Raw genomic sequence first — 26,947 nt, 5'->3', positions numbered from 1 at the left:
AGTGGTCATCTGCACTAAGGCAAGCCCTTTCCTGTGCCCATCCAATTGCTAGCTCGAGGCACTGTTGAGGAACAATGCTGTCGAGGATTGCCTTTATTGTTGGGGTGCTTTGGAGATGGCATTCCCTTGAGATAAGAAGGAATTTCAACCATGATATTGCTGACTGGGATGTTGCTCTGCTCGTAGAATCCATCTGATTATTTAGAATGTTCGTCGCTGTCGTCTGTTTAAACGCTGTGAGGCCCGCGGTAAGAGAGGAGCCAATGAGACTAGCAGAGTACTTTGTCTGTGTAATCTTCCACTGCCCACCGTTTGTGGGTAAGGAATAATTATCCCGTCCTTGAAGTAGGCTTCCATCTTTAGCTGTTTCTGAGCCTCCGTTCGACAAATATGGGGGATATGGCATGATCCGTAGAGGCTTCAGAGTGATGACCAGAACTTGTTCGACTGCTGTTGCATGCAATCTATTGGGATGATATGTTCGGGCGGCATACTATGCCGTTTCTTCTACATCATGATCTGGAACTCACAAATGCTAGAATACAAAGGTTGGATCCTCCAAAATAAGGAAAAAGTGAAGGCTTCCTCCTCAGCAAACACATAAATATCCATACGCAGTACCAGATTTGATCAATGCAGGCGAAGTTCGAACATTTCAGTAATTACCGCAAGCCATTTTCACTTGCAGTGAGCTAATTGATCAAAGACCCATGTCCTGCAAGGTGTAGTGAGGTAAAAGTTGAAATAAAAGGCCACTTGAAGAAAGGAGCCTGTCATAGAAATGGATCGTTGGAGCTGGGGAGTTGTGGAGATGTGGAGCAGTTGTTGGAGTTGCTGTTTGTTTAGTTGTTGTTAGTTTAGCTGTTGTTAGATGAAGTTGTTTTTGTAGGCGTCTTCGTCTTCGTTCTGCCCTAAACATCCGCCCTAGTTCTACCATCCCGTGCCGCTTCAACACTCTGCGGCACCGAGCTAAATCCATATCATCATATTACCCCAAGCGCCAGCGCCCCAACTAAACCTACGCGGCCAGCCTTATTGCAGCACAGAGCAACTCCCTGGAAGGTTGGGGAACACGCCATGGAGAACCCCGAGGCACAGCTGCAACACAGCTTGCGCAGTCTCGCCGCCACCGAAGACATCCGGTCCCTTCCAACAGATCCCAGTTTAACCTCAAGAATCAGCGCCCACTTCGAAGCAGCAGCAGCAGCAGCAGCCGTCACGGGCGGACCCCAGCCCTTTGCAGTGCTGCAGGCGACGACAACAGGAACTACAGCAGCGGGAACTCATTTGCAACATTCCCCCCTTACGCATGCTGGTGAGGTCTACACTTTTTATCTCCACCTTTTTCGCGCATACATACGCAGATACCTTGTTACAGTAGTTGCAGCTACAACCACTGCAAATATAACCTTCATAAATTTTCAGAAGTTCCTTCTGTTGCCCTTGCACATGCATCCGTCTAACAATTCATTCTTTTACAGAGCGGCTCATCGACAACTCTGTTAACCCTCCATCATTACCGCCGCACCAACAACAGTTATCGCCCGCACATCACCAGCATCAATTCCACACGCCAAATAATAATGGTTTTCTCGATCACAGAAGTAATGGCCAGGTCGATATGCTGCAGCATCTGCAGACGCCTCTCCCGGCGCATCTCCTGAACCAATTCCACAGCACCTCGCCTAATATCGAAGCTGCCAATCACTCAGACCAATCGCCCTCGCCTGCTTCCGCCCATAACAGAGGAGAAGGCCACTTTAAAAATATGAAATTGATACCAAATCCTCCCGATCTAAAGAGATGGAGGGAGCGATTATTTAACGTGGATGATGATCCAATTGTGATGAGCGAAGAAGAGTGCGTTGCGGAAACCTCGCGTACATCACGGAGTGCATGACCAGCAATTCCACTTATCAAGTCGCTAACACGTTCATACACATAAAAATACAGGTTCCAAACTTACTTCCCCCATGTTGACAACGTCTATTCCCACCGTTCCACCCAGAAATACAAACGCAAGCTCTTCGTCTCGCACTACTGGGACTGTCGCCTCAAGGGCCGCCCCCCAGGAACCCCAAAGTCCCGTGATCCAAGCAAGAAGAAGCGCAAACGCACAGCCCGCGAGCGCGATTTATGCGACGTCAAAATCAAGATTACAGAGTATTTCCCCGGAGCCCTGGCTGTGCCTCCGAACCTGCTGGGTCTGGATGCCATGTCCTCCTTGGAGCAAAATATGCAAAATGCTGCCGCTGCCGTTGCTACTGGTACCGATTTCCTCGACCCCGTTGTTGCTGGCCAGAATGAACTGGCGCGTGTTGCCAATAGTAATAATCCACAGCCACAAGCAGAGCCTCACTATCAGTTTGGCGTCCTGACGTTGCGGAAGACGCTACCTCAGGGCCACCCTGGCTATACGGGTGAGAAGTACTATACAATCCAGAGGGTTAATGGGAATGGGGGAAATGGGAGGGCAGATGGCATTGGCGGGCCCCATAGGCATACACTGGAGGAAAGCGACAGGGTTAAGAAGAATAGCGTGCAGCGTCATATGCTTAAGGTGGAGAAGGAGAGGAGGAAAACTATGGTAAGTGACCTGGTCGGTTGACTTTTGATATTTGATGTGTGAATCTTCCCCAAAGTTTTCATGCAGAAGATTATAGCGTGCATTGTGAAGCTATCAAGTTGGTGATGCACGTCATTGTTTTATCCTGCTTTCAAAAAGATTCCAAAAACATCCCTCCCATATTGTTCACCGCCGTTTTATCATGCGAATATCTACGTTTGTCTACCCATCTCCCATCTTCAAAAAACCTTCATCTTTCTCGTTTTCCTTCCATCAAAATGAAAATCATCATGACGTCTGACGCCGACGATCAAAAGGCCCACCAGAAAACCTATCACAAAAAGGCCTCTGGCCTTGCCGCCACAACTGTCAAAAAGCACGCTAAGGAAGCAGATTTGAAGCTCTTTGGAAGTTGTTTCTGGTAAATATATCCCTTTTTGACACTTTATTAAAGTCCCCTCAATAATTTCGTTAACTTTCCTGCCGATCATATCCACCTTAAAACTGGCAAAAGAGATGTGTAAGTTCGAGCTAATTCCGTGTGTGTTGTTTGCCAGTCCGTTCGTCCAGCGTGTTTGGATAGCGTTGGAGGTCAAGGGGATCCCATACCAGTATATCGAGATTGATCCGTACAAGAAGCCCGATTCGTTGCTGGAGGTGAATCCACGTGGTTTGGTGCCTGCCATCCGGCATGGGAACTGGGAATGCTATGAGAGTACAGTTTTGCTGGAATATGTATGTTCTTTTTCTGCCAATTTTTCACCCCAGCGTTTCACATTATATGTGCACTTTATTTCAACAGATGAATATCCCTTTTACTAAACCGTCATTCGTTTGCCCTTCGAAGCTCGACGACCTTGATACTGGTAATCTTCTACTCCCGTCGAGAGATCCTCAACTACGCGCTCATTGCCGTTTATGGGCAGATCACGTTAGTATACACCCATCCAAAATCCAAAACCCTGGCCTCTTAACATGTCCCAGCTGGACCGCACCAACACTCAAAGGACTATCGCGGCCTAATGATTTCTCCCACAGATAAACCGCCACATAATCCCTACCTTCTACCGCCTCCTGCAAGAGCAAGACCTGCAAAAGCAAATCCAGCACTCAGAAGAGCTGAAGGAAGAGATTAGCAAGCTTGTTAATGCCTCGCACATGCAAGGGCCGTTCTTCCTCGGCCCGGCAATCTCCTTTGTAGATATCCAATTTGCACCCTGGATGCTACGGCTCAGCCGCGTGCTGAAACCGTATCGGGGCTGGCCGGATCCTGAGAAAGGGAGTCGCTGGGCTGCATGGGTGGATGCTATCGAGTCTGATGAACGTGTCAGGGCCACGACGAGCGCGGATGACCTGTATTTGGATAGTTATGAGAGGTATGCTGGTAAGTAATTGAGACAATTCCCAAACCCCACACTCTCCTTTGATTTTGTGCATTTTCTCGCTCTCAATGTCGGATTTGGGTCCCGAAGGACTGATTGACTGATGATCTGATTAATTGGATTTGAGTAGAAAATCGGCCCAATACGTCACTTTTGGCAAGTGCCATCAATTCCGGGCGCGGGCTGCCTTAGGTTGGTATGATGTGGTGTATTCTTTATGTTGGTGGCAGCAATGGCACGGACAAGGCGTGGTAGTTATCAGATAAATGCTTCTCCAACTGTTGGATGTTTAGATTTCCAAGATCAAGAACAAGCACTAGCGTACATTTCCTGGCTTTTGTTCTGGACTGTAGGATTAGCTTTCCGTTCTTTCTTATTCTTCTTTCGATGTGGGCGGCAGCTTCTGTCAAGAATTTTTAAATTCGAATTTTGGCGTAATTGGATTGGCAACCACCACTCAATCGAGATGACTTGAGCGAAGTTTGATTTGTCCATGTTCAAGAGGATCTCGCTCCCCGCGGGCTAAATCCAAAACCACCTCTTCCACTCCCATCAGGACCCTTTGGAGTCCTCACCGGTATCTGCTGCTGCTGTTGTGGTTGCTGAAGCTCCTGCACCTCTGGTATCCGCCCGCTCTCATACACATTATTTGCGAAGTTCTGCCTCCGTTCTCCCCTCTGCCCATATCCAGAACCCGGCCGCCCCGGATAATTAGGATCATACAACTGTCTATTCGACTTGTTATTGTTGCCTGCTATCTCCTTCCTCTCCCTACCTTCCCTACTACTCGCGTTCGGCCTATTACCCTTGCCCTTGCCCCTGGCACAATGGCCATGTCCATAGCCCTGTCGTGATTGCGACGGCGGTGGCGTCGTGCTCGTGCTCCCAGGAGACGAGGCAGCCGACCCAGCCGCCGCCGCCGAGGGACTCCCAAATAGCCGCTCCCGCACCTCCTCGTACTTGCGCTGCCTCTCCTCGCGCTCCCGCTCACGCTGCGCCTGCAATTCCTCCCGCGACATTTTTGGCCTTTCGTCCCCTTCGTCATCATCGTCACCATTGTCGTCGTCATCATTTACTAAAATATCTGGAGGTGTCGCAATTGTGGCTGTACGAGTGGCTGGTGACCCAGTGCGGGAGATAGAGAATTGCTGTATGCTTGCCGTTGTTGCGTCCAGGGGGTTGGAAGTGGAGGAGGAAGGGGAGGGAGATGGATGGTTCGATGGCGATTGCGATTGCAGCTGCTTAGCCGTTTGGGGTTTGCGGCTTAGGACCATGACTGGAGGTTTAAAGTCCGATTTTAGAGGCACGGAGGCGGCCCGTGATTCGAGGTAGTGAAAGGCTTGTGGGGATTCTCTGTTAAAACCTGTAGGTTCAGTGACTCGGTTCTTGCATTTTAGTTCATTTTTTGGCATGAAAAGACGATATATAGATTGCCCCTTGTTCTATGGGTTCAATTTTTCGCCTCCAAGACAGGCAGACGTACGCTTCAGCCCATAATTGGCGATTAAATTCCGCATGTTGCGCTCTTTTCTGTGCCTTTATTACTCGAGAAGACAGCTTTTTCTCAGGCGGTGGTGCTGGCGGGCCTGCTTCTCCTGATTTCAACTGTTGTTTTGTTGGCTCATTGTGCTGCACAAAAAGAATAAGCTGACGAGAGAAAATGCGAATATGGAAGAAGAGAGTCATACGTCAACCTCAGCTTCCCAGTTATCGTCCCAGGCATCTGGGATATGGGAATTTGCTCTGCTCATGGCGGGAAGGGCTGTTGGCTATCGAACTTGAGGCCAGAGAAACTAAAAAGATCAAGCGAGATCTAAGAGAATAGAAATAATAAGTGATCATTCATATTATTGTCCGGTGAGGAGCTCAAAGCATGCAGAATGAATGGGTTGTTGGTTGCTGTGCGTAAGGGTTGGCTGCTGGAAGTCTTCGGTTGTGTGGGATAAACGTTCGAGGAAAATGAGTGGGCGCTTATTAGAGTTACAATGCGGCTAATGTGCGCTTAAATTAGCCGCTATCCCCAACCTCTTTACTCTGTACATCCAACTTAATCGTACATTTGATATAAAAAAGATATGAGATTCCACTAGCGTATTGGTTTTCAATCTGAACTTTAGGCGCATTTCTATAAGTATATTTTTCCATGGTATTTCGCAAACGTCTGAGCGGTCGGACCGCCATCGGGCTATATCACGTGATGTTTAGACGAAGCGAAGCAGCGAAAGTGAGCTTCGTATCACATCCAACGAGCAACGGAAGACCCATCGGATTAATCCTGCCTTTCCTCTTACTTGTCTTGTTTCAAATACTAATTCAGCCGATCGAAAATTCACATTCAGCATGTCCGCAGGTGCGAGGTTGATTCCCAGATTCCGAGATTCTCTTCCCCACAGATATCTCGCCCCGCTCTGGCAGCCAGACGCTTTTTATCCGAGTTATAGCTCGAATCCAAATGACAACTAACATGACCCTTTTAGATCAAGACGGTGACTCCGAGATGCTCTCCTCTTCTGAGTCCTCTCAAAGCAGTCCTCAAACCCCCACGGCCTTCCCAACCCTTGGTCATTCTGCCAACTTCCCCGGCTCAGAACTGTCTCCGCCAGGTTCGCAGGACGCCATAGGGGCTGAATCTTCGAAGATGGCATATGACGATTCACATCTCAAATACGTAGCAGGGGCATCTTCACAACAACCGGGTGGTGATGGCTCTGGTGGTGTTGGTGGTGGTGAAAAGTGGGAGGATCAGAGCGCTGTGATTTCTCAAACTGAGCCTGGGGCGTCGTGGAACAATAAGAAAGCGGAGGAGGAATATCAGAAGGCTATGGAACTTGTGGTGGACCAAGATTTCAGCTTAAGTGAGAGAATACCCCTATTCGGCCCTTGAGCGTGTCTTTTCGTGTTCGTCTATGGGAATACTGATGGTTGTACGTCATATAGAAGAGTTTGGAGATCCATTTGACGACAAGGATATGGCGGAAGGATAGGTGCTATGGATAACGTGAAACCATATAACATGCTAATGGTAAGTATGTTTTTCTTCTTCTTTTTTCTTTATTTTGTGATTCCGTCAATTGCGGTACTGCTTGCGATCGTTCATTGTTTGAGTGGTCTCCTACTAGCTTTTATACCTGCACTATTCTTTGATCCATGTTGTACAGACACTCATACCACTTCGCGTGTTTTCAGAATGCCTCAACGAATAATGACATCACTTATGGGGTGGGGGGAAAACCGCGTTGAGGCTCCCAAATCCCGGAGAGTCAATATTTAAACATAGATTAAATATGACCGGACTATGGAGTAGGGGACACATTCTTCAACATTCAGTTCATTGCCAGCGCTAACGTTGTATTTTCTTCACCGACTTGTGGTTATCAATGAATTGTATAGAAGGGCAAGGTCAACACTGATGGATACTTAACATAACAGCTCATTAATTCTGCTGGTTCAGAGAGGTGACATATCAGTTCTGTCAACCAGTCTAATTGAGCCCTATATGGATTTAATAAGGGCAGCCAATATGTTTAAATTGCTAACAGCATAAATAAATCCCAAATCCAATATCCATGGATCCTCTCAATACCCCAGAATTCGCCAGTGCCATTCACAGTCAACCGACCTTTTTTTTTATTTTCTGGCGGTGGTTGACCCAGCAACCAGCTGCTTAGCTCAGCGTCTCTCACAGCACGCGATTGGCGCGCTGCAAACGCCGTAGACAACCTCAACTTCACGTCACAATAATAACATTATTTGACGCTCCGGGTACCCCGGAGCATCCTCTTATCCATACCCCTCTTAATGTTTATATTGGTTACCCTGCGCAATATCAGTATTGTCAATCTTTGAAGTTCTCTCCTACATTTTTCGACACCTGCACATTCCGCCTCACCGACAGCTGTGGAAACCACGAGCAGGGGATCCAATCCAACCGCCACTCAAATTTTTCACGCCGCTAACTACGTTGCGCTCTCACGTTTTGCGATATGGAATGCTCTTATCCACTTTCTCCAAAACGGTATGCAATAAGTCATATCATACCTGAGTTTATGATATCTACATTCTAAATTCTTTTGCCTTGACGACCAATCTCTACACGTGCCAGATTGCCAGATTGCCAGATTGTTTACATATCCTTAACCTCCATCTCAAAAGGCACAGAACTGACTTACAACCCTATTCACTTCATAAATCTAGGAGGGGAAGTCGGCTCTCATCGTCTACAGACGGCTTCAAGTTTACCCCGGTCGCAATGTCGAAGAGAGCACCCCGACACTGGGATCGCAAGCCCATGACCCCATTTAACTCCCGTTCTAAGTCGCGCAAGGTCTGGAAGCGGTTTCTGGCTTCTACATCCAAGGATATTGTCGGAGGTGACATCGACCGTGATCCTTTGCTTACCGAAATCAACAGTTCGTTTGCGTATCGTGGTGTTTTGCGAGGTGTCAAACGACAGTGCACTGCGACTCATGTGGGAGTCGGACGGGGACGATCCTTTCTGGAAACAAAATGGGAAACAGAAGATATGGGGGTCCGCAAACGTGAGATTTGCCTACTTTCATTGTTATTACTTTGTCGTTATGGGTTGTCGGCTCTTTGGAGCAGCAAAATGCTAACGTAAATGCAGGAAAACATGCCCAACAGACGGTGATTTGCATATCAGAAAGTTTCGCAAATGCGGATATCGTCGCCCATGCTGATGATAGCAAACCGAATGAGGACGTGGAAAGACAGCAAAGTGCCGAAAATAACAATGCTATAGACCAAAATACACATTGCTTGCATTCTTCACCTGCCCAGGATGATAATACGGTCCCTTCTACCCTTAACCTTCCACAAGCCCAGAGGAAAGACGCAGAAGAAGAGGGTAGCCCCGTTGCTGATGACACGTTGCTTCCATTCAAAGCCTCTGAAGATGCTTCCGGGGTCTCCGAAGATGCTGCGAACCTAGAAGTTATTCCTTCCGCTATCCAAGAATCTCCCGAACCAGAACAAGGAGAGGTCACGTTTGGTGCACAAGTCGCACGGGCCACGTCCCCGCTACGTGACATGGAAGATACGCCATCTACTACAACAACGATTAAGAACGCGGTCGAAGAAACAGCAACACCGCTGACAATACCCCCAAGCAGACGACTGTTCCCAAGACTAGAAGGTGACGACGAGGAATTCTTAAGTGACTTCCTGTCCCAAGCACAAGCCAAGCGATCCGCCGCTAAATCTGCGTTGCTGAGCAAGGAATTGGAGGATTCCAGCGTCGAGCATCTGGTCCAATCTCCAACCCCACGAACACGCGAGGTTCTGAAAGTCTTGGATAAAATTTCACCTTCGTCCCCAAGTGAACAAAAAAATCAACTAAAAGTAACCTTTTCATTGCCCGCTCCCAACTTCCCCCTCTCTATTGATCCCGAGCAGAGCGGCCCAGAGCAAGAGGAACAAGGGCAAGAGAAGAGTAAGACGGCCGAAGAAGGTCAACAGCAGCCAAGGGTAGCTACTCCATGGCGCAGGAGTACCCGCAAAACTATCACAAGAACGCAACGACATACACCTCGTGTGCCTAACCATATCCCTGTTCGCCGGTCTAACGGGACCGAGTTCGTATTTCTACAACGTTCAGAGGAACAACAGCTATCCCTGACAACTAAGGCCAACACCAGACGTAATAGGGGCGACGCCCAGCTTCCCCATTTAGTACTTCAAGCGATCAATGCACAAGAATATGTCCATTCTTGCAGTAGCAATGGAGAAGTTGGCGACCCTGTTTCACCAAGGAAATCGTCCAAGAAACGGATACGGCTTGTCAAGACGGTAAAATGGGACGAGAAAAATCTTGTCCAGTACGAAGGGAAGACATACAATAATGAAGAACAAAATGTGGAAATTCGTCAGGAGAGCCCTCCGCCTAAATCTACCATCTACCAGTCAACCAAAGAGGAGAGTAACAAGAAACAGGACATCAGGAATACCAGCAAGAGCAGCAGAAAAAGCAAATCCAACAAGCAAACTGACTCGACCCACCCCCACTCTCAGCCACCGAAATCACCAACTGTGACGAGAAAAGTGTCGAAGCTTGGTGCTGCCTCTGGTAACAGTTTCACCTCGGTCTTAACAACCACCGCTATGAGTGCTACTGCAACAACTTCTGCTGCTGCTGCTACGAAAATAAAATCGACTAGAAAAATTGCCTCTACGCATCCTGGAACGCCGATTCAGAGAAAAAAGCTTACTCCGAAATCTCTAACAACCATTACATTTAAGGTTTCGGAGAACGCAGCACCGAATATCAACACTATCACTACTACTCGTTCCACGGCTAAAAAACTCAATGGCTCGTGTTTGCCAAGGCACACCGGAAGAACTAGGGTGTAAAGGATAAGTTTGTGTAAAATGTACATGCAATTCGCTAGTTACATTTGGGGTGAAGGTTTCGTGTTTGTTGTAGGCAATTTGTTTTTGTTTTTTTTTTCATTCCAAGCATAGACAAAAGAAGATACCATATTTTGAGGCGTTTTATTTTCGTCAATTTCTTTGATTCAGGCGTTGTCCAGTTTATTGGTTATTAATTCGGTGAGTTTTGATAGAGTATACTCTCGTGATAACTTTGGTTCTTTTACTCTTCGTTTTGAATATACATTCTATGAGAGTGCGCAAGTTTATTATGTCAAACACCGACAACCCTCGAGTGGCATGACAAATCTAACCTCCAACCCTATGAAAGCTTGCTCCGAACATTGAGTTCCTTACCGCATAGTAAAATAACGTAACCCAGATTAGATTTCAAGCAGTAACAAAATATATCAATTAAACCGGCTTCAACAACCCGCGCCCAAAATCATTCTGGATCAAAACCGCACTAACGAAGCCTTCTCCATTACCCAGAAGCTCCCCCACTGTGCTCTTCAGGCCCACACATCATACCCAAAGGTATCCTTCATATTCACAAAACAAACCGCACATGTCTCCGCTCAGCCACCTTATTCACCGCCTCAAACTGCTCATCCGTCAACTTAAATCTCCTGGAAATTTCTCTCAATACGACCCGGATTCGACGACTTGGGCAAGACAACGTAACCCTCTCCGTATACCCCAGGCAGTACACACCCTTGAGCAAGCGTGTGGCCCACCACCTTCGCAATGGCATGGAGGGTCGGGTCCGTAGCGACCCTCTCGCCGGTCGTGGACACCTGGTTCGATCTAAAACAATTTAATTAAATGTTGTGATGTTGAGATAATTTTGATTTAAAATCTAGTCAGTTGAAATATGATGGTTTTGTGATCTCCTCACTTGAGTGATTCACTCACTTGAAAATTATGTCAGTTAACTAATAGTTAATATATTCATTTAGTTATATAAATTATATAAATATAGTTAACTAATTATAAATTAATCAGCAAATATCATTTTTATACTATATAGTTATATTATATCAATATATACTATTACACCATTTATAACACAATTAAAGAATAATACCATTCCTAGAATACAGCTGCACCTCTGGCCAGATGGTATATGTTAAGTATTTACAAAGGCCCTACACTGGCGCCATAAATGCAAATGAACATAGCCCAGAAGAAGAATATTTTCATCTAACAAATCTATAAGAAGGTTTCCTTCGTCATTCCTTCCTTCCCACGGTGTTTTCAATGGAGGTTTTTGTCAATTATCTATATTCTGTATGCTGCCTAGCAAATATTTCTGTATCTTCATTCATTTTGCATTTGGATATTATATTGCTCTTTTTCATACGCCTACATGGCCGAGTGGTTAGTGTGAGAGCAAGCTCTTTCCTCTTTCACACTAGTCCCGTATGTGTCGGACAAACTTCTTTGCAGTGCAGTGCAGAGAAGCTCTCACTATCAAATAGAATATAATCATCAATTCACTCTTACACACTCACAAAGCTTTTTCGGTATGTTGATTGTGTCTGAGTCTTGACAACTTAAACCTACTATGACAGGTGGTTATTGCCGCTTCTCTCACGGAGGCTGTTGAGAGCTGTGACTCTGTCAAGATGCAGCATCCTGCACACATAGTCTCAATAGCATTGATTCAGACTCCAGCAGTCAGAAGCATTGTGACCAGCTGCAGACCATCATCTGGAAATGCCCAGCGACAATGGGCATGTGTCCGTGATGTGCGGCTGCTTACCACTCACCAGGATCCAAACCATGTTCTTGACAGATACAAGGACAAGCTTGACCGTAAAGCCAAAGAGTAAGTATGCATGGCAAATTCTTCAATTGATGTTGATCACCCTCAATGAAGCTCCCTCCCAGTTCCACAAACAAGTGCTCACCATTAATTTAATGCCACAGAGAGGGTTATTCTTCGATTTCCGCCCTCCGACATGCCTATCAAGATAACATCAAAAGCCTCAGAACAAGAGCTGACTCCAATACACCACCAATCCCAGGTGCTTCACTGACTGCCAATGGCGGGTCAGCGGGCCGTTCCCTGGTGACTTCTCAGTCATCAAACCCTCCTACCAACCCCCCTACTTCAAGAAGCCAAATGCCCGGAATAAAACCTTTGTCCTCCTACATCAACATTCCCAAGATCCTCACACTCCCCGCCAAGGAAATTGAGACCGTCTGGCGCCTCCGACATGCGGCTAACCCTCAGTCAGTTTGTGCTACCATCCCGCTTGACACATACATGCGTATGGTCGGCATTGCCCGACAGAATCCGCAATTTGTTTTACCCCTACCCAGGAAAGCGGCCGGCAGTGGGCCGGATGATGTGGAAGGTGGGGCTGCTTCGGGCCCTGTCCAATCTGCAGGTACAGGGGCAGATATGCATTTCCTGCAATGGGCATTCCATCCTCCCGCCGGCGCTATTACCTCAACTCCCAATGTCGCAAACACTGTTACTACCACCACACTAAATACACACACATCTACTGTACTCTTCACGCACCTGGCATCTTACAAATTACACGGAGCATATTCACAACCACATACGATCATAACACACTATCTGGACCTTGCAGTGACGAAAGGACTGGTTCTAATGAGTGGCGCAGTGGTATCGGATCGCGGTGTGACTATGGATGAGGCGAAGTTATTGATCATGTGGTTGCAACGGTTTTATGATTGGGGAGTTGATGGAGCACAGGCTGGGAAAAGAGCAGAGCTTGTGAAGATGTTCAACCAGGGTGATGTTAATGGATTTAAACTGGAGGATTTGATGGATGAGATTGAGAGGGTATAGTGTCTTGTGAGCAGCAATAAGCATTCTTTTATCCAGTTGTGTACGCCTAGATATTTCCACGTCATCTTGGCCTTCAGGTGGAAACAATTAATATACGAGGGAGGGAACTTTAAGCAGAAAAATAGAATTGTGAGAATAAATTGGAAACTCGGTTTCTAAGAGAACGCGTTTTTGCACTGGTTTGGAGAATAAAACCTACAACAGCGAGCTGTGGACTTCAAAAAGATCTGCGAGCCGAGCCGAGGGGTGAATAGGCTTCGGGAAGGACGGTGTGGTTGAAGCAGTAGTTGATGAGCTCCGTGTTGGCTAGGAACGGGTGGATTTCGACCTGATTGACGTGCCGGTGGATCTCGGCAAAGGAGAGGATCTGCTCTCTGCCGCAGGTTGTGAAGTTGGAGAGACATCAGTTATGCATTGATACAACTGTTTTCTCCAACTGGAGTGTTCAAGGACCCCCCATTTTCACATTTCCACATTTATGCATCATCACTAGGCCTTGAGTGCCACGGGATGGTCCCTTCATGGCACCGCTAATCAACGCTACGACCCGGAAGAAGCGGAGACTGATGGCAGGACTGGGCTCCTATAGCTCGCTTCATCGGCACCACTTCTGACCTTGGGAGATCCCAGTGATTGCTGTGGCTAAGCTGTTGGCATGCCGAGCTGCTCTGATTGTTACAGAATGATTTGAGGCGGCGGGCGCCTTAGAAATCTCATATTGGCCCCTTTCTACCAATTGGCCTGTTATGCGACCATGTGTACTCATTGGTGCAGTTACGGCAGATCAATGATCGTAGAAACATTTCGAGGTTTATATTCCTCATTTTTAGTCCATTTTTCAAAAGATTAAGAGGGATATCTCTTTGGCTTCCTCCAGTGATGGACATTTCATTTGCTCATTCCGCCATGTCCGAGGAATTTACCCTGCAGATCTGCGTTTTCTCCGAACAACAAAGATACTCTTTCTGTTCTGGGAGAGCGATAATAATTAGGGAGGAAAAGACCAGTAGTGGATCTTCCAATTCGACGCCTGCATCTCATCCTTGATTTCAGTGAACTTTGTTTGTGGTATGCCAGGAGTTTGGGAGCACGATCTTGAAGATGTGTGTTGCCCCCTGTATCCGTACGATATTATTGAGTACGGATGTATGAAAGCCACGATTCCCAGTTTATATTGAACCAATTCTTCTTGGTTTCGATTATGCTATTTTCCACCTTTTTTTTTTTACACATATTCTAGATTCAACTGCTTTCAAGTCTTATAAGTATAATAACCATTTTGCGATTTGATATTCTCTCTTTTACTTTAATACCTGCAAAATTGTCTCGAATTTCTGAAGTTGACCTCGATCTCACTCCCCACGAGGTCCCCAAAAGGCAAAATACCCAATACAAAACAACCCAAAGATATCAGCATACCATCCTATGCTCGCCACGGCAGTGCCGTTGAGATACCTGCATCGAGAAGTTCAGTCAGCGATGCGGGCCATCTCATGCATAACCTTAGCCTCACACCTTCGACGAAGTATCGACGGGCATCCCGAAACTCCTTCGGTACTTTTCTGCTTATTCCCAGATCTCCCCGTGCTTCAAGGGCTTCTCTGGGACCAGGTGCTCCTGGTGCCTGGTGCCCTGAGAGACATCCTCGCTTCCCAAGTTCAGGAATTGGCCAAGGAGCAAGTCAAAGCGGCCAAGAACATGGCGTTCGCATTCGACATACTTCTCCACGACGATCAAATCATCCCTGAGTCTCGTCGAGTGATGGAGCTCCACAACGGGGATAATGAGCTCGGAATCAAAATCCCTTATATCCTCCTTACCAACGGTGGTGGCAAGACAGAGGTGGGCCGCGTAGAGCAAATATACAATATCCTAGGCTCTCCCATCTCCACCACCCAATTTATCCAATCTCGTACCCCCATGCAGGCACTGGCGGAATATTACGAGACCGTATTGGTTGTTGGTGGTGAGGGTTTCAAGGCACGTGCCGCCGCAGAGGCCCTACGGATTCAAAAACGTCGTCGTCCCCAAGGACATCGTCGCCTGGGACCCCAGCATTTCTCCATGGAGAAACTTCAGTGAAGAGGACCGCAACCAAGCGAAGCCTCAGGATTTCGGCAAAATAAACTTCGACGCCATTCTCGTCTTTCAACGACTCGCGTGATGACGCTACCGATCTCCAGGTCATCATGGACCTTCTCTTGAGTGAGAATGGCTGGCTAGGCACTAATGCCAGGGATCCCCTTGCCATGCATATGCCCATCTACTTCTCTCAGGGCGATATAATCTTCCAGGCCAAACACAGGCTGCCCCGGATAACCCTGGGCCTCTTCCGCATTGCTCTCGAAACTATGTACAAGTCTCTAACGGGCGGTGATCTCGAGCAGGTCGTCTACGGCAAGCCCGAGCTGGCCACACAAATACGCCGACGAGGTCATGAAGTCGTAGACGAAAGAGATCCACAACGAGTATACCCTTCCCGAAAACATCTCTACATGATTGGCGACAACCCGGTCTCTGACATTATTGGCGGGAACATGTATGGGTGGAACACTTGCCTGGTCCGGACCGGTGTGTTCCAGGGTGAGGGTAACGATGAGGACAGCCCGGCCAGTTTTGGCGTGTTTGATACCGTGCTAGAAACAGTGCAAGTCGCTGTATGTGAGGAGCTGGGCCTGGAGTTCAAGCTTCGGTGGAGAGAGAATGAGAAAGTTATATCCGCATGACATTGTGAGGGTGTTTCGGCCATCGTTGAGTAGGCGGTGACGGCGAAGCAGTGAAAAGGAGTTTGTGGTAAAATTGGGCATCAAAAGCTCTCATTAGCTGCAGATATAGATAGTTAAATCCAGGATATCCATGGCTTCCACCTTTCATACGCTGGATCCCAGGCTAAACGGTTCCCTAGGCCAGAGAGAGGGTTCAAATAGTTCACAGGCCAGGATGAAGCGTTCCCAGTGCTAACAGGACAATCCTTAACCTGTCTGGTAATTTAACCTCAAGGTAGGTATAGTAAAGACATACAGAAAATTTGCAATACGTATTGGCATTAGGGCTTGTTGGAGATTTGGCAAGGGGACAGGAACTAATACTGTACCTATTCCCAAGATGACGTTTGCCGCTTCAGAAACAGCGCTGCACCGCTTTAAAAAAACAATGGACATCGCGCCGCTCTTAAACTCCCATGTCTTGAGACGACTCGCAACGTGTGCCCTCGAACATAAAGCACAGACAGCCCATAAGGGCAGAGCCCAATCACCCGATATCTAATGGCTCCACTCAAAAATCGACTCCGTGGGCACTGGAGGGAACAGCGCTGGAAAGCACTATCAGAGCATGTATGTAAGATCAAGCCCTCACACTGAAACATTTCACTCTGATAAAGTCAAACATTAGCATTTTAGCATTAGAATTGAGCCTGTAGACGTATGCTTGATCTCGAGCCCTGATGCTACTTACACATGGACCATGTTTCATGACCATTGGTTTGGTCGTCGTCTTCAGTGAGCGGATCGATGGACGGACAACGCCAAAACCTTTCAAAAGGATTAATGTCGCCTTTTGTCAACTCTTTGGCTTACCAGTTGATGACTGAAAGAGGGTATATGACACATATCTCTATCCAATATTGATGACTCTGCTAGGGTTGTATGCAATACTTGGCTGCCACGATATCCTCCGAGCCCAGAACGCTAAATGGATCTTATTGCAATGACTTGTGTGTCGCGAGGTATGTGAGGTGGAAAAAATACACTGGGAGAATTGCATTGCTATGATAGGGGCAAATTGAAGGCAAGTGAACTAAAATATTGGTAGTAACAGCAGCATATTAGGAATTGGCACGTAGCAGCATATTTAATAGAAGATTTTCACAGCCCTTCCGGAATGGTAGAACTCTGTAGGAGTGTAAGAGAGCGTCAAGATCTGCATCTGTGTGTCCATTGAAAAATGGAACCGGGCTTTGTAAGTGCGCAAACAACATAAATATTTATCTATTGGGGAGAGTTGAGGGTCGTGATGGGTGGGAGCAAATAGCCGTGATTGCGACACTGGAGCACTAGGTTTCTGGCCTTGGGATCTGACAGTTTGAATCATGAACTGTCCAGGATGACGACGATTATTGGACGTAAAATTGGAAGTGGTAACATTAACAAATCCATCTCTTCTCCGTTTGGTAGGGCGAGGAGGCTTGGGGAAGCATTTCATAGCCATGTTCTGGTCTTCAGTCTTAGTTATATGAGATGTAGACTTGGGACAACCGAATCTGGCCAGATCCAACGAATTGAAGCTCTATTTAGTGTATTTGGGGTGCGCATTTGGCTCCTCCCAGCTTTCTGATTATTCTACAACGACATCCGGTCAAATAGCTGGAATAACTGTCTTGAGAGTAAATTGCCACTGCTGCAATGGAGAGAATAAGGATGGTTGGGATTGGGAGTTCACTACGTAGTCAGAGATAATACGGAGTAACTAGTTATACCTAAGGGAAGTCATCTAGTTATTAGTGATGTTTGCTTGCTTTCATTCTATCAATCATCTTGAAATTTTGTACCATCAGCAGAAGCTTTCCGCAAATATATTTTTGCCGAGTTAGAGAAGCTCTCATTATCATACAGAATATAATATAATAATCAAATTCATTATGAGACTCTCTGTCCTCCCAGAAGGACTGCTTTCAATTCATATTTTTTGACTCGCAATCTACTACAGCTGGCTCAACGCCTGTACTGCTAAATTCTACAATATCTATACTCTTTCACCAGATCACACTAAAAAGAAGAATCTGAAAAGAAGATCACTACAGCTATACTTCTTTAAGACTCTCTCTGAGCGAATTATCTGCTGCTTCCTTTAACCTTTGAAGGTTAATAGGCAATTGCTGCAGTAACTAGCCTAATCAAGCTGTTTAATGAAGTCAATTTTTCATAAGTATATGACTCTTCTCTTAGATGACAGCTGCTTCTATCACTAACAGTTGACAGCTATTGCAAATCTCATCACTTTAAGACGTCAACAGTTGCTTTTAATAAGTATCTATAATTATTGATATAATATTACATTTACAGAGCCGTAGCTTTTTCTTAAGTTATTATTTAAAGTTTAATTATGATATTTAATAATATTTAATTATATTTTTTGATAAAAAATTTTTATTTAAAAATAAAAATATAAAAGTATTTTATTTAATTTAATAAAATTAATTAAATAAAATCAATAAAGTATTTTTTTTAAAAAAAAATTATATTTATAAGTATATATTATTTTATTATTTAATAATTATAATAAAATATTATTATAATAAAAATTAATAATAATATTAAATAATTAATAATTTTTATAAATCTTTTATTAAATTTTTATTTTTTATAAAATATAATAAAATATTACTTTATTATACTATAAAAAATTATTTATATAATATAAAATAAAATTAAAGTAAAAGTTTTTTAAATAAATATTAAAAAAAAATATTTTTTTTATATTCTAATTAAAATTTACATATAGTTATTTTAAATTCTATATAAAAAAATTAAAAATATTTTTAATAATTAATTAAAATAAAAATTTTTATAAAAAATAAATTTTAAGATTAAAATTTTATTTAATTTATATTATTAATAAATATTAATTTAAAGATTATTTTATTTTATATATTTTTTTTATTAGTTAAAAGTAATATATATATATAAAATATATATATTAAGTTAAAATAATAGATTAATTAAATAAAAATTAATAAAAAAATTATTATTTTTATAAATTATTTTTATTATTAAATTATATATTTTTAAAATTAATATATTAAATAAAAATTTATATTTAAAATTATTAAATTATAATATATAAAATTTAAGATTATTATAACTAAATTATTTTATTTATATTATTATTAATAATAATTATATTTAATTTAATAAATTAAACTTCTTATATTAATATTAATTATTTAAAAATTTATAATTAATTAAATTATATAATTATAATTAAATAATTAATTTAAATATTTTATAATTTAATATATTAAATATTATTTTTTTATTAATATATATAATTTTATAAAAATTAGTAAAAATAATAAAATTATAAAATTATAAAATAAAATAATATTTAAATTTAAAATTTATTATTTAAATATAATTTTTATTTTCTCTTCAAAATTAATTAAAAAAATTATAATTTAATATTAAAAAATATATATATTTAATTAATAAATAAAATATTTTTATTTAAAAATTAATTTATTAAAATAAAAATTAAAATAATTATATCTAAATTTTAAATATATTATAAAAGATAATATTTTATATTTTAAAAAGTTTATTAAATTAAAATATTATAAATTAAAAAATTACTTTTATTTTAAATTATAATTAAAAATATAAATTAATTATTAAAAACTATTGATAATTAATATATATAAAAAATAGAAAATAATTATTAAAAAAAATTATATTAAATAAAGTTTTAAAATAATTAAAAAAAATTATATAAAAGTGGTAAAGATTTAGATAAAGATAAAAATATTATATAAAAATAATAAAATCTTATATAAAGATAAAGTTTAAATAATATAAAGAATAAAATATAGTTTTTTATAAACTTTATAAAATCTTAAAAAATTTAATAATTTTAAAATATATAAATTTTATTATATAAAAAATTAAATATTAATATAATAAAATATTATATATATATATATATATATATAATTTTTAATTTTAAATAAAATTTTATTTTTTTTATTTTATTAAAATTATAAGAAGAATATTAATATCTTTTCTATCAGTATAATTATTATTTATAAAGTTATTAAAAAGTTTAAATTTTAATAGTCAAAGAAAGTATAAAAAAATCTTCTAATTAATATTAAACTTTTATTGATATATTTAATATTAAAGTAATTAAAAAAGTACTTTTATATTAAAATATAAATTATAAAATTAAATTAATAAAATAAATAAATAAATATTTATATTTTTTAAAATATATTTAATTATTTTTTAATAAAAAAATTATATAATTTAATAATTATAAATTATAAATATTTTTTTTAAATATTTATTTTATAATATATATAAGTTTTTTTTAATATTTAATTATAAAATTTAATTTATTAATAATATATAAATTTATATTTATTAATTTTTTAAGATAAAATATTATTTATAAATAAATAATTAAAATTATTAATAATATTCTTTAAAAGTTTTATAATTATAAATAATTAAAATAATTTAGTTTTATATATAAATTTTTTATTAAAAACTATAAATCTATTATAATAAAAATAAACTTATTTTTTTATTTTATATATTTAATTTAAAAACTTTTAATTTCATCAATAGAATATTTAAAAAAAAATTAATATTATTCATAATTCAATACAATCAGCAGAGAAGATTATAAATAATTTTTAATAAAATCTATAAGTGAGCTGAAGCTTCCATGACAACTGCTCAATAAAATTATAAAATTCAAATAAAAATACATTGAAGTTCAACCACATAGTATGAATTTGAAAATAAAGTTTGACTAGATCTTCAGAATATATAAACAGATTGATCTTCCTAAACACTTGACTACCATCAGTGAAGGACACAGTTATCAGAGTGGTTGACAGTCATAACTATCAACTAGATATATCTTCTGGAATTCATAATGTTTCTTCATATAAATCTGCTCTGATCAGCTGCTGAAGATCTGTTCCTCTCACAGAAGATTCTCAACTGACAGCTGCCTGGCATCATCAAAGAGGATGATGAAACTAGAATTAAAGATTGAACAAATTATACACCCATCACACATGTGGACGCTGCTGAGAATATCTGGTTCAATGGGTACCGATATGACCGCTCAACGCGGGAACCAGCTTCCGCCTGGAAGACAAACGGCCGCGCTTGATTCGGAGGAATCACCAATCATTACTGAATGATCCGCCGAATGAAACCGTCAGAAGAGGAGGGATGATGTAATAGGCTAACTAACGCCTGGGTGATAGTTAACCTTTCGTAACAAAAACTCTTCACCGAATTATCCTTTCTTTCATATTCTTTTCTTCCTCCTTCTAACGAATTCGTCCTTTTTGTTTATAAGGAAGCGCTAGGGCCGTTATTCGGTAGCACGCCCCGTTACACTTTCTATATATATATATATTAGCTCTTTTCATCCGAACGTGAGAGTGCAAGCTCGTTCCTTTCCACGCTAGTCCCATCTGGGCTACACCAGTCATATTTGGGACACGCTAGCCTCTTGTGGCCTAGCTCATTCATTCACGCTGACTCTATATCCTTCCTTCGCTTGGATTGTGAGAGAACTCCGTAGAGAAGCTCATTTAACTAACCTATAGAATATACACAACCAACTCGCTCTTTTGCACTCACAGTCCGTAACTGAATTGAACTTGAACCACATTCCATGGTTCCAGACCCGGCGAGCCGGGACGGGTGCTGGGGGAAGTAGTCATCACTGCTCACTAGTAATTTAAGAATCGTCATGGTCATTGGTTGGTTAGCTGTGGGTCCGAAACAAAATCATTCGGTTGGTTTGAGGGTGTAACTATCCCCCTTTGAAATCGATTATCATTCTCAAAACCAAGGTCCCCGCCCCGCAACCTCCTCGACTTGCCCCACCCTGCAATCCCTTTTCCTATATCCCCCATTGGACAATTAGTTGCTCTTTTTCTGTCCGGGGTTATAAAGACCGTCATTGGGTTGAAACAAGGACAATCCAATCACCAATGGGACGCGGGGGAATTCGGCGGGAAATGGGCATGTGTGTGTTGATCCTTGCCTGCATGGCCGTTGGAGTGAGCGTGTGGTTATCTATCCATGGGATGTTGCTGTGTTGGCTTTAGACTGGAGGTTCATTTATTGGGGATGATATTTCATGGTTAGTGCCGATATTTCGAAAAGTCATGGGACGCCTGGGAGGAAAGAGAACTGAGATAGACTATGTACGTTACTTGCTCCTCGCTGGCTTGCTTTTGGCTGCTTTGCCTCCAGCGTCAGAAAGCCAAGGTATCGTAGATGATGAGAATGGACCTGCTGCTCTTTGTTCCCCCCTCCTCCCCCCGCTCCTCCCGTTAATTTGTTGATTTATGTTGCATCAAAATTAATCACCCCTGTCATCATCGCGCCGTAATTAGTTGACGGATTTTTTTTGGCATTTCCATTATGTCATAGAATGCAGGGTGGAAGAAAGCCGGCCTTGCGATTTCTGCCCAGTTGCACCACGGCTACTACTGGTTAGCCTGCAACCTCCGCAGTCGCCGTAATCTCTTGTCTCAACCACAGCGCTGTAGTTATACCACGGGACCCAGAGTTACCTGATTGCTGGCTGGCCCTCACCGCCAGAGTTGCCAAAAAGCCTCCAGGTTGCAGGGGCTGCTCTTGTACCGGGCGACAAAGGCAGCGAGCTTGGTGCATCCTACGTTAACAGCACGGTACAATACCCCACATAACAACTCTTCGTAGGGAGTCTAACCCTCTGCTGCGGACGCTGCGTTCACCGTATGTTGCCCTTCAACCACAGCTTCCACTGCCGCCCCGCAGAACTTGAAAGGACGAGCTGCACGCCAAGCAGGCCAAGCCTCGACTGGGCTCTATATTTTGTTTACCCCAAGTTGCCGCTTGAGCTTGGTAGATATCAAACTGTCCCGGGTGCGATGGAATGGATGGTTGGGAGTAGGTAGTCAGCATGGCAAGTAGTCATGCCACCGAAGTCCGGGGGGCCGTTTTGCGAGGGAGGTTGGGAAGGGGAGGGGAAAGAGGAGGGGGAACTGAGGGGAGATTTGTAACTGTGGAAGACAGGCGTATCCAATAAATACACAACACAATTGATTCTGGAGAGAGGATCGAAGTAGGAAGGGTTCAAACTTTGGATCAACAGAAGCTTAGCTACTCTGGAGCAGACTCTCAAAGAAGAGACTCATAAATAGAGTTGTGGATCTAAGTTGGTTACTAAATATTGCACCGTCCGTTTTGCCTTCCTTTCACCTTTCTCCTGCTTTTTACCTTTCTTCGCCGTCCAACCCACCTCTCCTTCACCATCATTATTAATATCTCCTCACCACCATAATCCTAATTAATCCTAATAACTCCTCAACCGATCTTATTCTTAACAGCCTGCAAACAGTGTGCTTCATTCCAATTCCCATTCGTATCCCTATCTCTGCCATGCCTTCGTTCACACCTAATAAATAATCTGTCTCTCCTAACAAGCGATGGCCGCCTCTCCTCTCTTCTCCCCCCCACTCGCATTCGCATCACATTGACTGCAGCCAAGCCCCCTTCGAAGCCACCCCGGAGCAGGCTAACAATCCAGCCCAACAGCCAGCCAATACCAGACCTTTACCAGACCTTTACCAGCCCTTTACCAGCCTAAAAAACACCTCTTGGGACCGCATATTCCGCCCCCTGTTCCTCCGGTTCCGCTGAGGGGAAATTGTGACTAACAGCAACTCCTCCCACTTGACCAGTTGCCCTCTAGCGAGTTTTCTTTACACACCCGTATTTCACCAGCGTTACATACGTCTCATCCTGTAAAATCATTACTTACCCGGGTACGGCCCGGGTACGAGAAGTGTCTCCGTGACCACCCTCCTGCACGACAGACCGCCCGCCATTGGCAAACAAGCCCGGGTTTACCGTACTGTTACCGTACTGTGACCGTACTGGCGCCCATAACCTTACTTCCCCAAGAGGAGGGGGGATCATCTCCAACGATCTAAACCCTAATCGGTGTGTCTTGCCCATGTATTATATGTTTTCCTCCCCCACAATCCTCCGAAAGCTGCTGTGACTGTTTCTGCTATTTCTACCATCTTTGCGCCTTCAGGTGCTTCTTTTCTCATCTTATCTCAATCTTTTCTCCTCCTCCCCTCTCCCTTTTCTTTCTCCCGACCACAGACCCATCTCACTCCCATATCGGTGGTTCCCACAAGGCAATAAATAATATCCATCCTGACATAATAACAATTCAAGAACATCTTCTACCGCCGCCAGATCTTGTCAATTTGCCCCCACGAGAAATGAGCTCCCGGGCTGCCCCAATCTCCAATTGCCCTGGCCACCATCAGCACCAGCGGCGGGACTATTTCCAGCAGGCCGGCAAACCCCAGAATCGCTCGCGCGAAAACTCCCCTTCCCCTTCCACTGAATCAGGCAGCTCCCGCCGCCCTTCCTTCGGCTCCATCAAAGAGGATTTCACCGGTACTTGCTCTTTACCTCTCTTCTTCCGCTATGCCCCTTTTTTTTTTTTTTTTTTTTTTTTTTTTTTTTTACCATGCTAAGCATATATCTAACCATATAACCCTCCAGAAATCGCCCAATCCTTTGTAGATACCGAGGAAAATACCCCCAGCGAACACTTATCAAATCCCGGCAACACGGCTGTCCAGTCTCGAACCCTTGCCCCCCTCCCGGATCACCTCGAATTCTGCTGTCCGTGTGGTGCCTTTCTGGGATGGAAGCAGATCCCCTTGGGCGGGCGGAGGCTGAGCAGGAGCTACAGTGACCTGCGCTTACTGGGGAATGCGAAGTCGAGGGGTTTTGCGTGGGAGGATAAGGATATCAACAATCGCATCTGTGCTGTTCTGGAGGAGCCTAAGAAATCTATTATAAAGAAGGGGAATGCTCCTATCGAATTGCTCCCTTCTGAGATACTAGGTAAACTCTTTAGAAACTATATCCTTTCTGAGGACCTCATGCGGGTATTCCTGTGAAAACGATATGTAACTAATGATTGCTCCAGATCAAATCATCTCGTATCTGGCTCTTGATATCCCCCCTAATGGCTACACGCCACGGAATGTTGATCTCATTTCCTGTCTGCTGACGTCTCGAACGCTCCATTCCGCCACACTGAGTGTTCTCTATCGAAATATCACCATCCCACACTCTGTCATCTTCTCAAAGGCCCTTAGCCACATCCGACAATATCCCGCTCTGGGCACCATTGTCCGGCGGCTGGACTTTTCTCACTTTACTTCTGTTGGGTTGGGACGCACACAGCAGATGAATACGGAGATTCAAAACCTCACATCCAAGACTCTCCTTGAATGCCTAGAACTTCTGAAGAACCTGAAGGAGTGTCTGCTGCAAGAGCATCTGGAAGATGATGTGAATGGGAACGTCATTCGGAAATTGCTCTCGAGAACCCCTTCTCTCCGCGCTGTTGATTTCTGCGGCTGTTCCTCTGCCACCTTCTCAGACGGGTTTCTGAGCGCCGTGACTGAGGACCCAAACTTTCCCGAAACCCTTCCCATGCTCCGTCGGATATCTCTGCACGAATGCAGCGGCCTTAGCCCCCGCGTCTTCGAGGCTCTCCTTCCACGTCTAGTTAACTTAACCCATCTCGACGTCTGTCACACTCAAATCACGAACTCCGCACTGATGTCCATCCCACATAGTGCCCGCATCACCCACCTGAATATTTCGCGCTGCACCAAGCTCACGGGTCCGGAGGTGGTGGAATTCCTAACCACCCACCCAGCTGTGATGAACTCGCTCATCTACCTGAATGTCATGACTGATACAGCTAGGCACCAACTCCTGGACGAGGCGGATGTCGACGCGCTTCTACCCAGCCTCACTCTCATTCCATCCCTGCGCTCTGTAAACCTAGGCGGCGCCAAAGTGAGATCAAGCAATATGTCAGCCCTAGTCGAGCTGTCCAAGTATGTCGAGGAACTAGGTCTCAATTCCGCAAACTTAACCGTCAGCGATATCAACCTGTTCTTTGCCCCGCCTCCATCGCCTAATAGCGAGCAAGACCACCACTCCCGCAACAGCACAACCACCCAGTCCGAAGAAACCTCTACTTCCCGTATCCACCGCCAATGGATCCCCTCCCAACTCCGCTACCTAGACCTCACAAAGAACCCGCACATAAACCAAGCAGCCCTCTTCAACCCGAAAGCCTGCCTCCTCGTCACCCCGCACAGCTCCCCACTCGACGTTATCGAGCTCAGCGAGAAAATCATCTCCCCGCTGCGCCAGCGGAGCCGCGCGAGCAAGTATGGGAACGGCTGGTTGGTGCGGGATCTGGGGCGGCGGGGGTGGTATGTGCGCGAGCCGATGGCGGGCGCAAATGGGAAGTCGGATGGGAGGGCCGGCAAGGTGCATGCGGATGATGGGAGGAGGTCGTGGAAGATGGGGGCTAGGTGGTGGGGGATGAGGAAGGTGCCGGTTGCGGTTGGGGACGTTGGGGGGTTGTATGGGCATTATATGTTTAAGAAGTGAGGGAGATGTTTGGGGAGATTTCTTCTTATGATTGTTTTATGACCCATATATCCTGTGACTGATTTGACTACCTTTTTTTTTTTTTTTTTTTTTTTTTTTTTTTTTTTTTTCTTTCTGTATTTTTTAAGCTAGCGGTCCTCTCCTCTTATTCCTTTCTGTTTCGAATTTGAAAAGTTGCGGTGTTAAGTCGGGGAAAATACCTCTCTTGTCCAGTTTCTGCTTTCTGCTTCGTTTTGGAGGTCTTGCTTTGATTACATCATATACCTATCCTGACTGATTTTCGTCGCTTGAGCGTTGGTGGCACACCATTTTGCTTGAGCGTTAAGCATTGAGCGTTGAGCATTGAGCGTGGGGCATTGAGCGTTGCATCATTTTGCTAGTTTTAGCCATATCTCATTTATTTCTTTGCTGGTGTTGGGCTTTAATTCCTCCTTTTTTAATATTCAAATGTGATATTTGCCGTCATACTATCCCCGCTCTTCTTTGCATATAGGGAGTCTACGGTTTGTGTGCGAGTTGGGACGGTGGAAATTTGTGATGCAGGCGGTTA

The 26,947-nt window shown here is 43.5% G+C and overlaps 11 protein-coding genes across 11 annotated transcripts; 7 read left to right on the top strand and 4 right to left on the bottom strand.

Moving 5' to 3' along the window:
• Positions 1 to 1,077: 1,077 nt before the first annotated feature.
• Positions 1,078 to 3,958, top strand: PAAG_02747 (hypothetical protein; the record flags this gene model as incomplete). Its single annotated transcript, XM_015844734.1, has 7 exons — positions 1,078 to 1,315; positions 1,482 to 1,860; positions 1,954 to 2,587; positions 2,884 to 2,987; positions 3,124 to 3,301; positions 3,414 to 3,497; positions 3,605 to 3,958. The coding sequence occupies 7 exons, from the start codon at positions 1,078 to 1,080 to the stop codon at positions 3,956 to 3,958; spliced, it is 1,971 nt and encodes a 656-aa protein (XP_015701812.1).
• Positions 3,959 to 4,445: 487 nt separating this feature from the next.
• On the bottom strand, positions 4,446 to 5,699 carry PAAG_02746 (hypothetical protein; the record flags this gene model as incomplete). The annotated part of the gene is made up of 3 exons (XM_015844733.1): positions 4,446 to 5,301; positions 5,432 to 5,577; positions 5,637 to 5,699. 3 exons carry the CDS (start codon positions 5,697 to 5,699, stop codon positions 4,446 to 4,448), a joined length of 1,065 nt encoding a protein of 354 aa, XP_015701811.1.
• A 713-nt stretch (positions 5,700 to 6,412) lies between these two features.
• On the top strand, positions 6,413 to 6,932 carry PAAG_02745 (hypothetical protein; the record flags this gene model as incomplete). The annotated part of the gene is made up of 2 exons (XM_002795223.2): positions 6,413 to 6,803; positions 6,886 to 6,932. The coding sequence occupies 2 exons, from the start codon at positions 6,413 to 6,415 to the stop codon at positions 6,930 to 6,932; spliced, it is 438 nt and encodes a 145-aa protein (XP_002795269.2).
• Positions 6,933 to 8,197: 1,265 nt separating this feature from the next.
• Positions 8,198 to 10,314, top strand: PAAG_02744 (hypothetical protein; the record flags this gene model as incomplete). The annotated part of the gene is made up of 2 exons (XM_002795222.1): positions 8,198 to 8,486; positions 8,573 to 10,314. The coding sequence occupies 2 exons, from the start codon at positions 8,198 to 8,200 to the stop codon at positions 10,312 to 10,314; spliced, it is 2,031 nt and encodes a 676-aa protein (XP_002795268.1).
• A 638-nt stretch (positions 10,315 to 10,952) lies between these two features.
• On the bottom strand, positions 10,953 to 11,495 carry PAAG_11547 (hypothetical protein; the record flags this gene model as incomplete). Its single annotated transcript, XM_015847179.1, has 2 exons — positions 10,953 to 11,139; positions 11,485 to 11,495. The coding sequence occupies 2 exons, from the start codon at positions 11,493 to 11,495 to the stop codon at positions 10,953 to 10,955; spliced, it is 198 nt and encodes a 65-aa protein (XP_015703203.1).
• Positions 11,496 to 11,960: 465 nt separating this feature from the next.
• On the top strand, positions 11,961 to 13,159 carry PAAG_02743 (F1 ATPase assembly protein; the record flags this gene model as incomplete). The annotated part of the gene is made up of 2 exons (XM_002795221.2): positions 11,961 to 12,163; positions 12,265 to 13,159. 2 exons carry the CDS (start codon positions 11,961 to 11,963, stop codon positions 13,157 to 13,159), a joined length of 1,098 nt encoding a protein of 365 aa, XP_002795267.2.
• A 1,425-nt stretch (positions 13,160 to 14,584) lies between these two features.
• PAAG_11546 (hypothetical protein) lies at positions 14,585 to 15,241 on the top strand (the record flags this gene model as incomplete). Its single annotated transcript, XM_015847178.1, has 1 exon — positions 14,585 to 15,241. The coding sequence occupies one exon, from the start codon at positions 14,585 to 14,587 to the stop codon at positions 15,239 to 15,241; it is 657 nt and encodes a 218-aa protein (XP_015703202.1).
• Positions 15,242 to 15,348: 107 nt separating this feature from the next.
• PAAG_11545 (hypothetical protein) lies at positions 15,349 to 15,885 on the top strand (the record flags this gene model as incomplete). Its single annotated transcript, XM_002795220.2, has 1 exon — positions 15,349 to 15,885. One exon carries the CDS (start codon positions 15,349 to 15,351, stop codon positions 15,883 to 15,885), a length of 537 nt encoding a protein of 178 aa, XP_002795266.2.
• Positions 15,886 to 17,011: 1,126 nt separating this feature from the next.
• Positions 17,012 to 17,368, bottom strand: PAAG_02741 (hypothetical protein; the record flags this gene model as incomplete). The annotated part of the gene is made up of 1 exon (XM_002795219.2): positions 17,012 to 17,368. One exon carries the CDS (start codon positions 17,366 to 17,368, stop codon positions 17,012 to 17,014), a length of 357 nt encoding a protein of 118 aa, XP_002795265.2.
• Positions 17,369 to 23,516: 6,148 nt separating this feature from the next.
• On the bottom strand, positions 23,517 to 23,910 carry PAAG_02739 (hypothetical protein; the record flags this gene model as incomplete). The annotated part of the gene is made up of 2 exons (XM_002795217.2): positions 23,517 to 23,640; positions 23,714 to 23,910. The coding sequence occupies 2 exons, from the start codon at positions 23,908 to 23,910 to the stop codon at positions 23,517 to 23,519; spliced, it is 321 nt and encodes a 106-aa protein (XP_002795263.2).
• Positions 23,911 to 24,185: 275 nt separating this feature from the next.
• Positions 24,186 to 26,397, top strand: PAAG_02738 (leucine Rich Repeat domain-containing protein; the record flags this gene model as incomplete). Its single annotated transcript, XM_002795216.1, has 3 exons — positions 24,186 to 24,366; positions 24,475 to 24,822; positions 24,908 to 26,397. 3 exons carry the CDS (start codon positions 24,186 to 24,188, stop codon positions 26,395 to 26,397), a joined length of 2,019 nt encoding a protein of 672 aa, XP_002795262.1.
• Positions 26,398 to 26,947: the final 550 nt, after the last annotated feature.

The sequence above is a fragment of the Paracoccidioides lutzii genome (assembly GCF_000150705.2).
Source record: "Paracoccidioides lutzii Pb01 unplaced genomic scaffold supercont2.6, whole genome shotgun sequence".
Classification (NCBI taxonomy): Eukaryota; Fungi; Ascomycota; class Eurotiomycetes; order Onygenales; family Ajellomycetaceae; genus Paracoccidioides; species Paracoccidioides lutzii.
The sequence above is the reverse complement of the archived record's forward strand: the minus strand, read 5'-3'. Positions and strand labels throughout refer to the sequence as shown.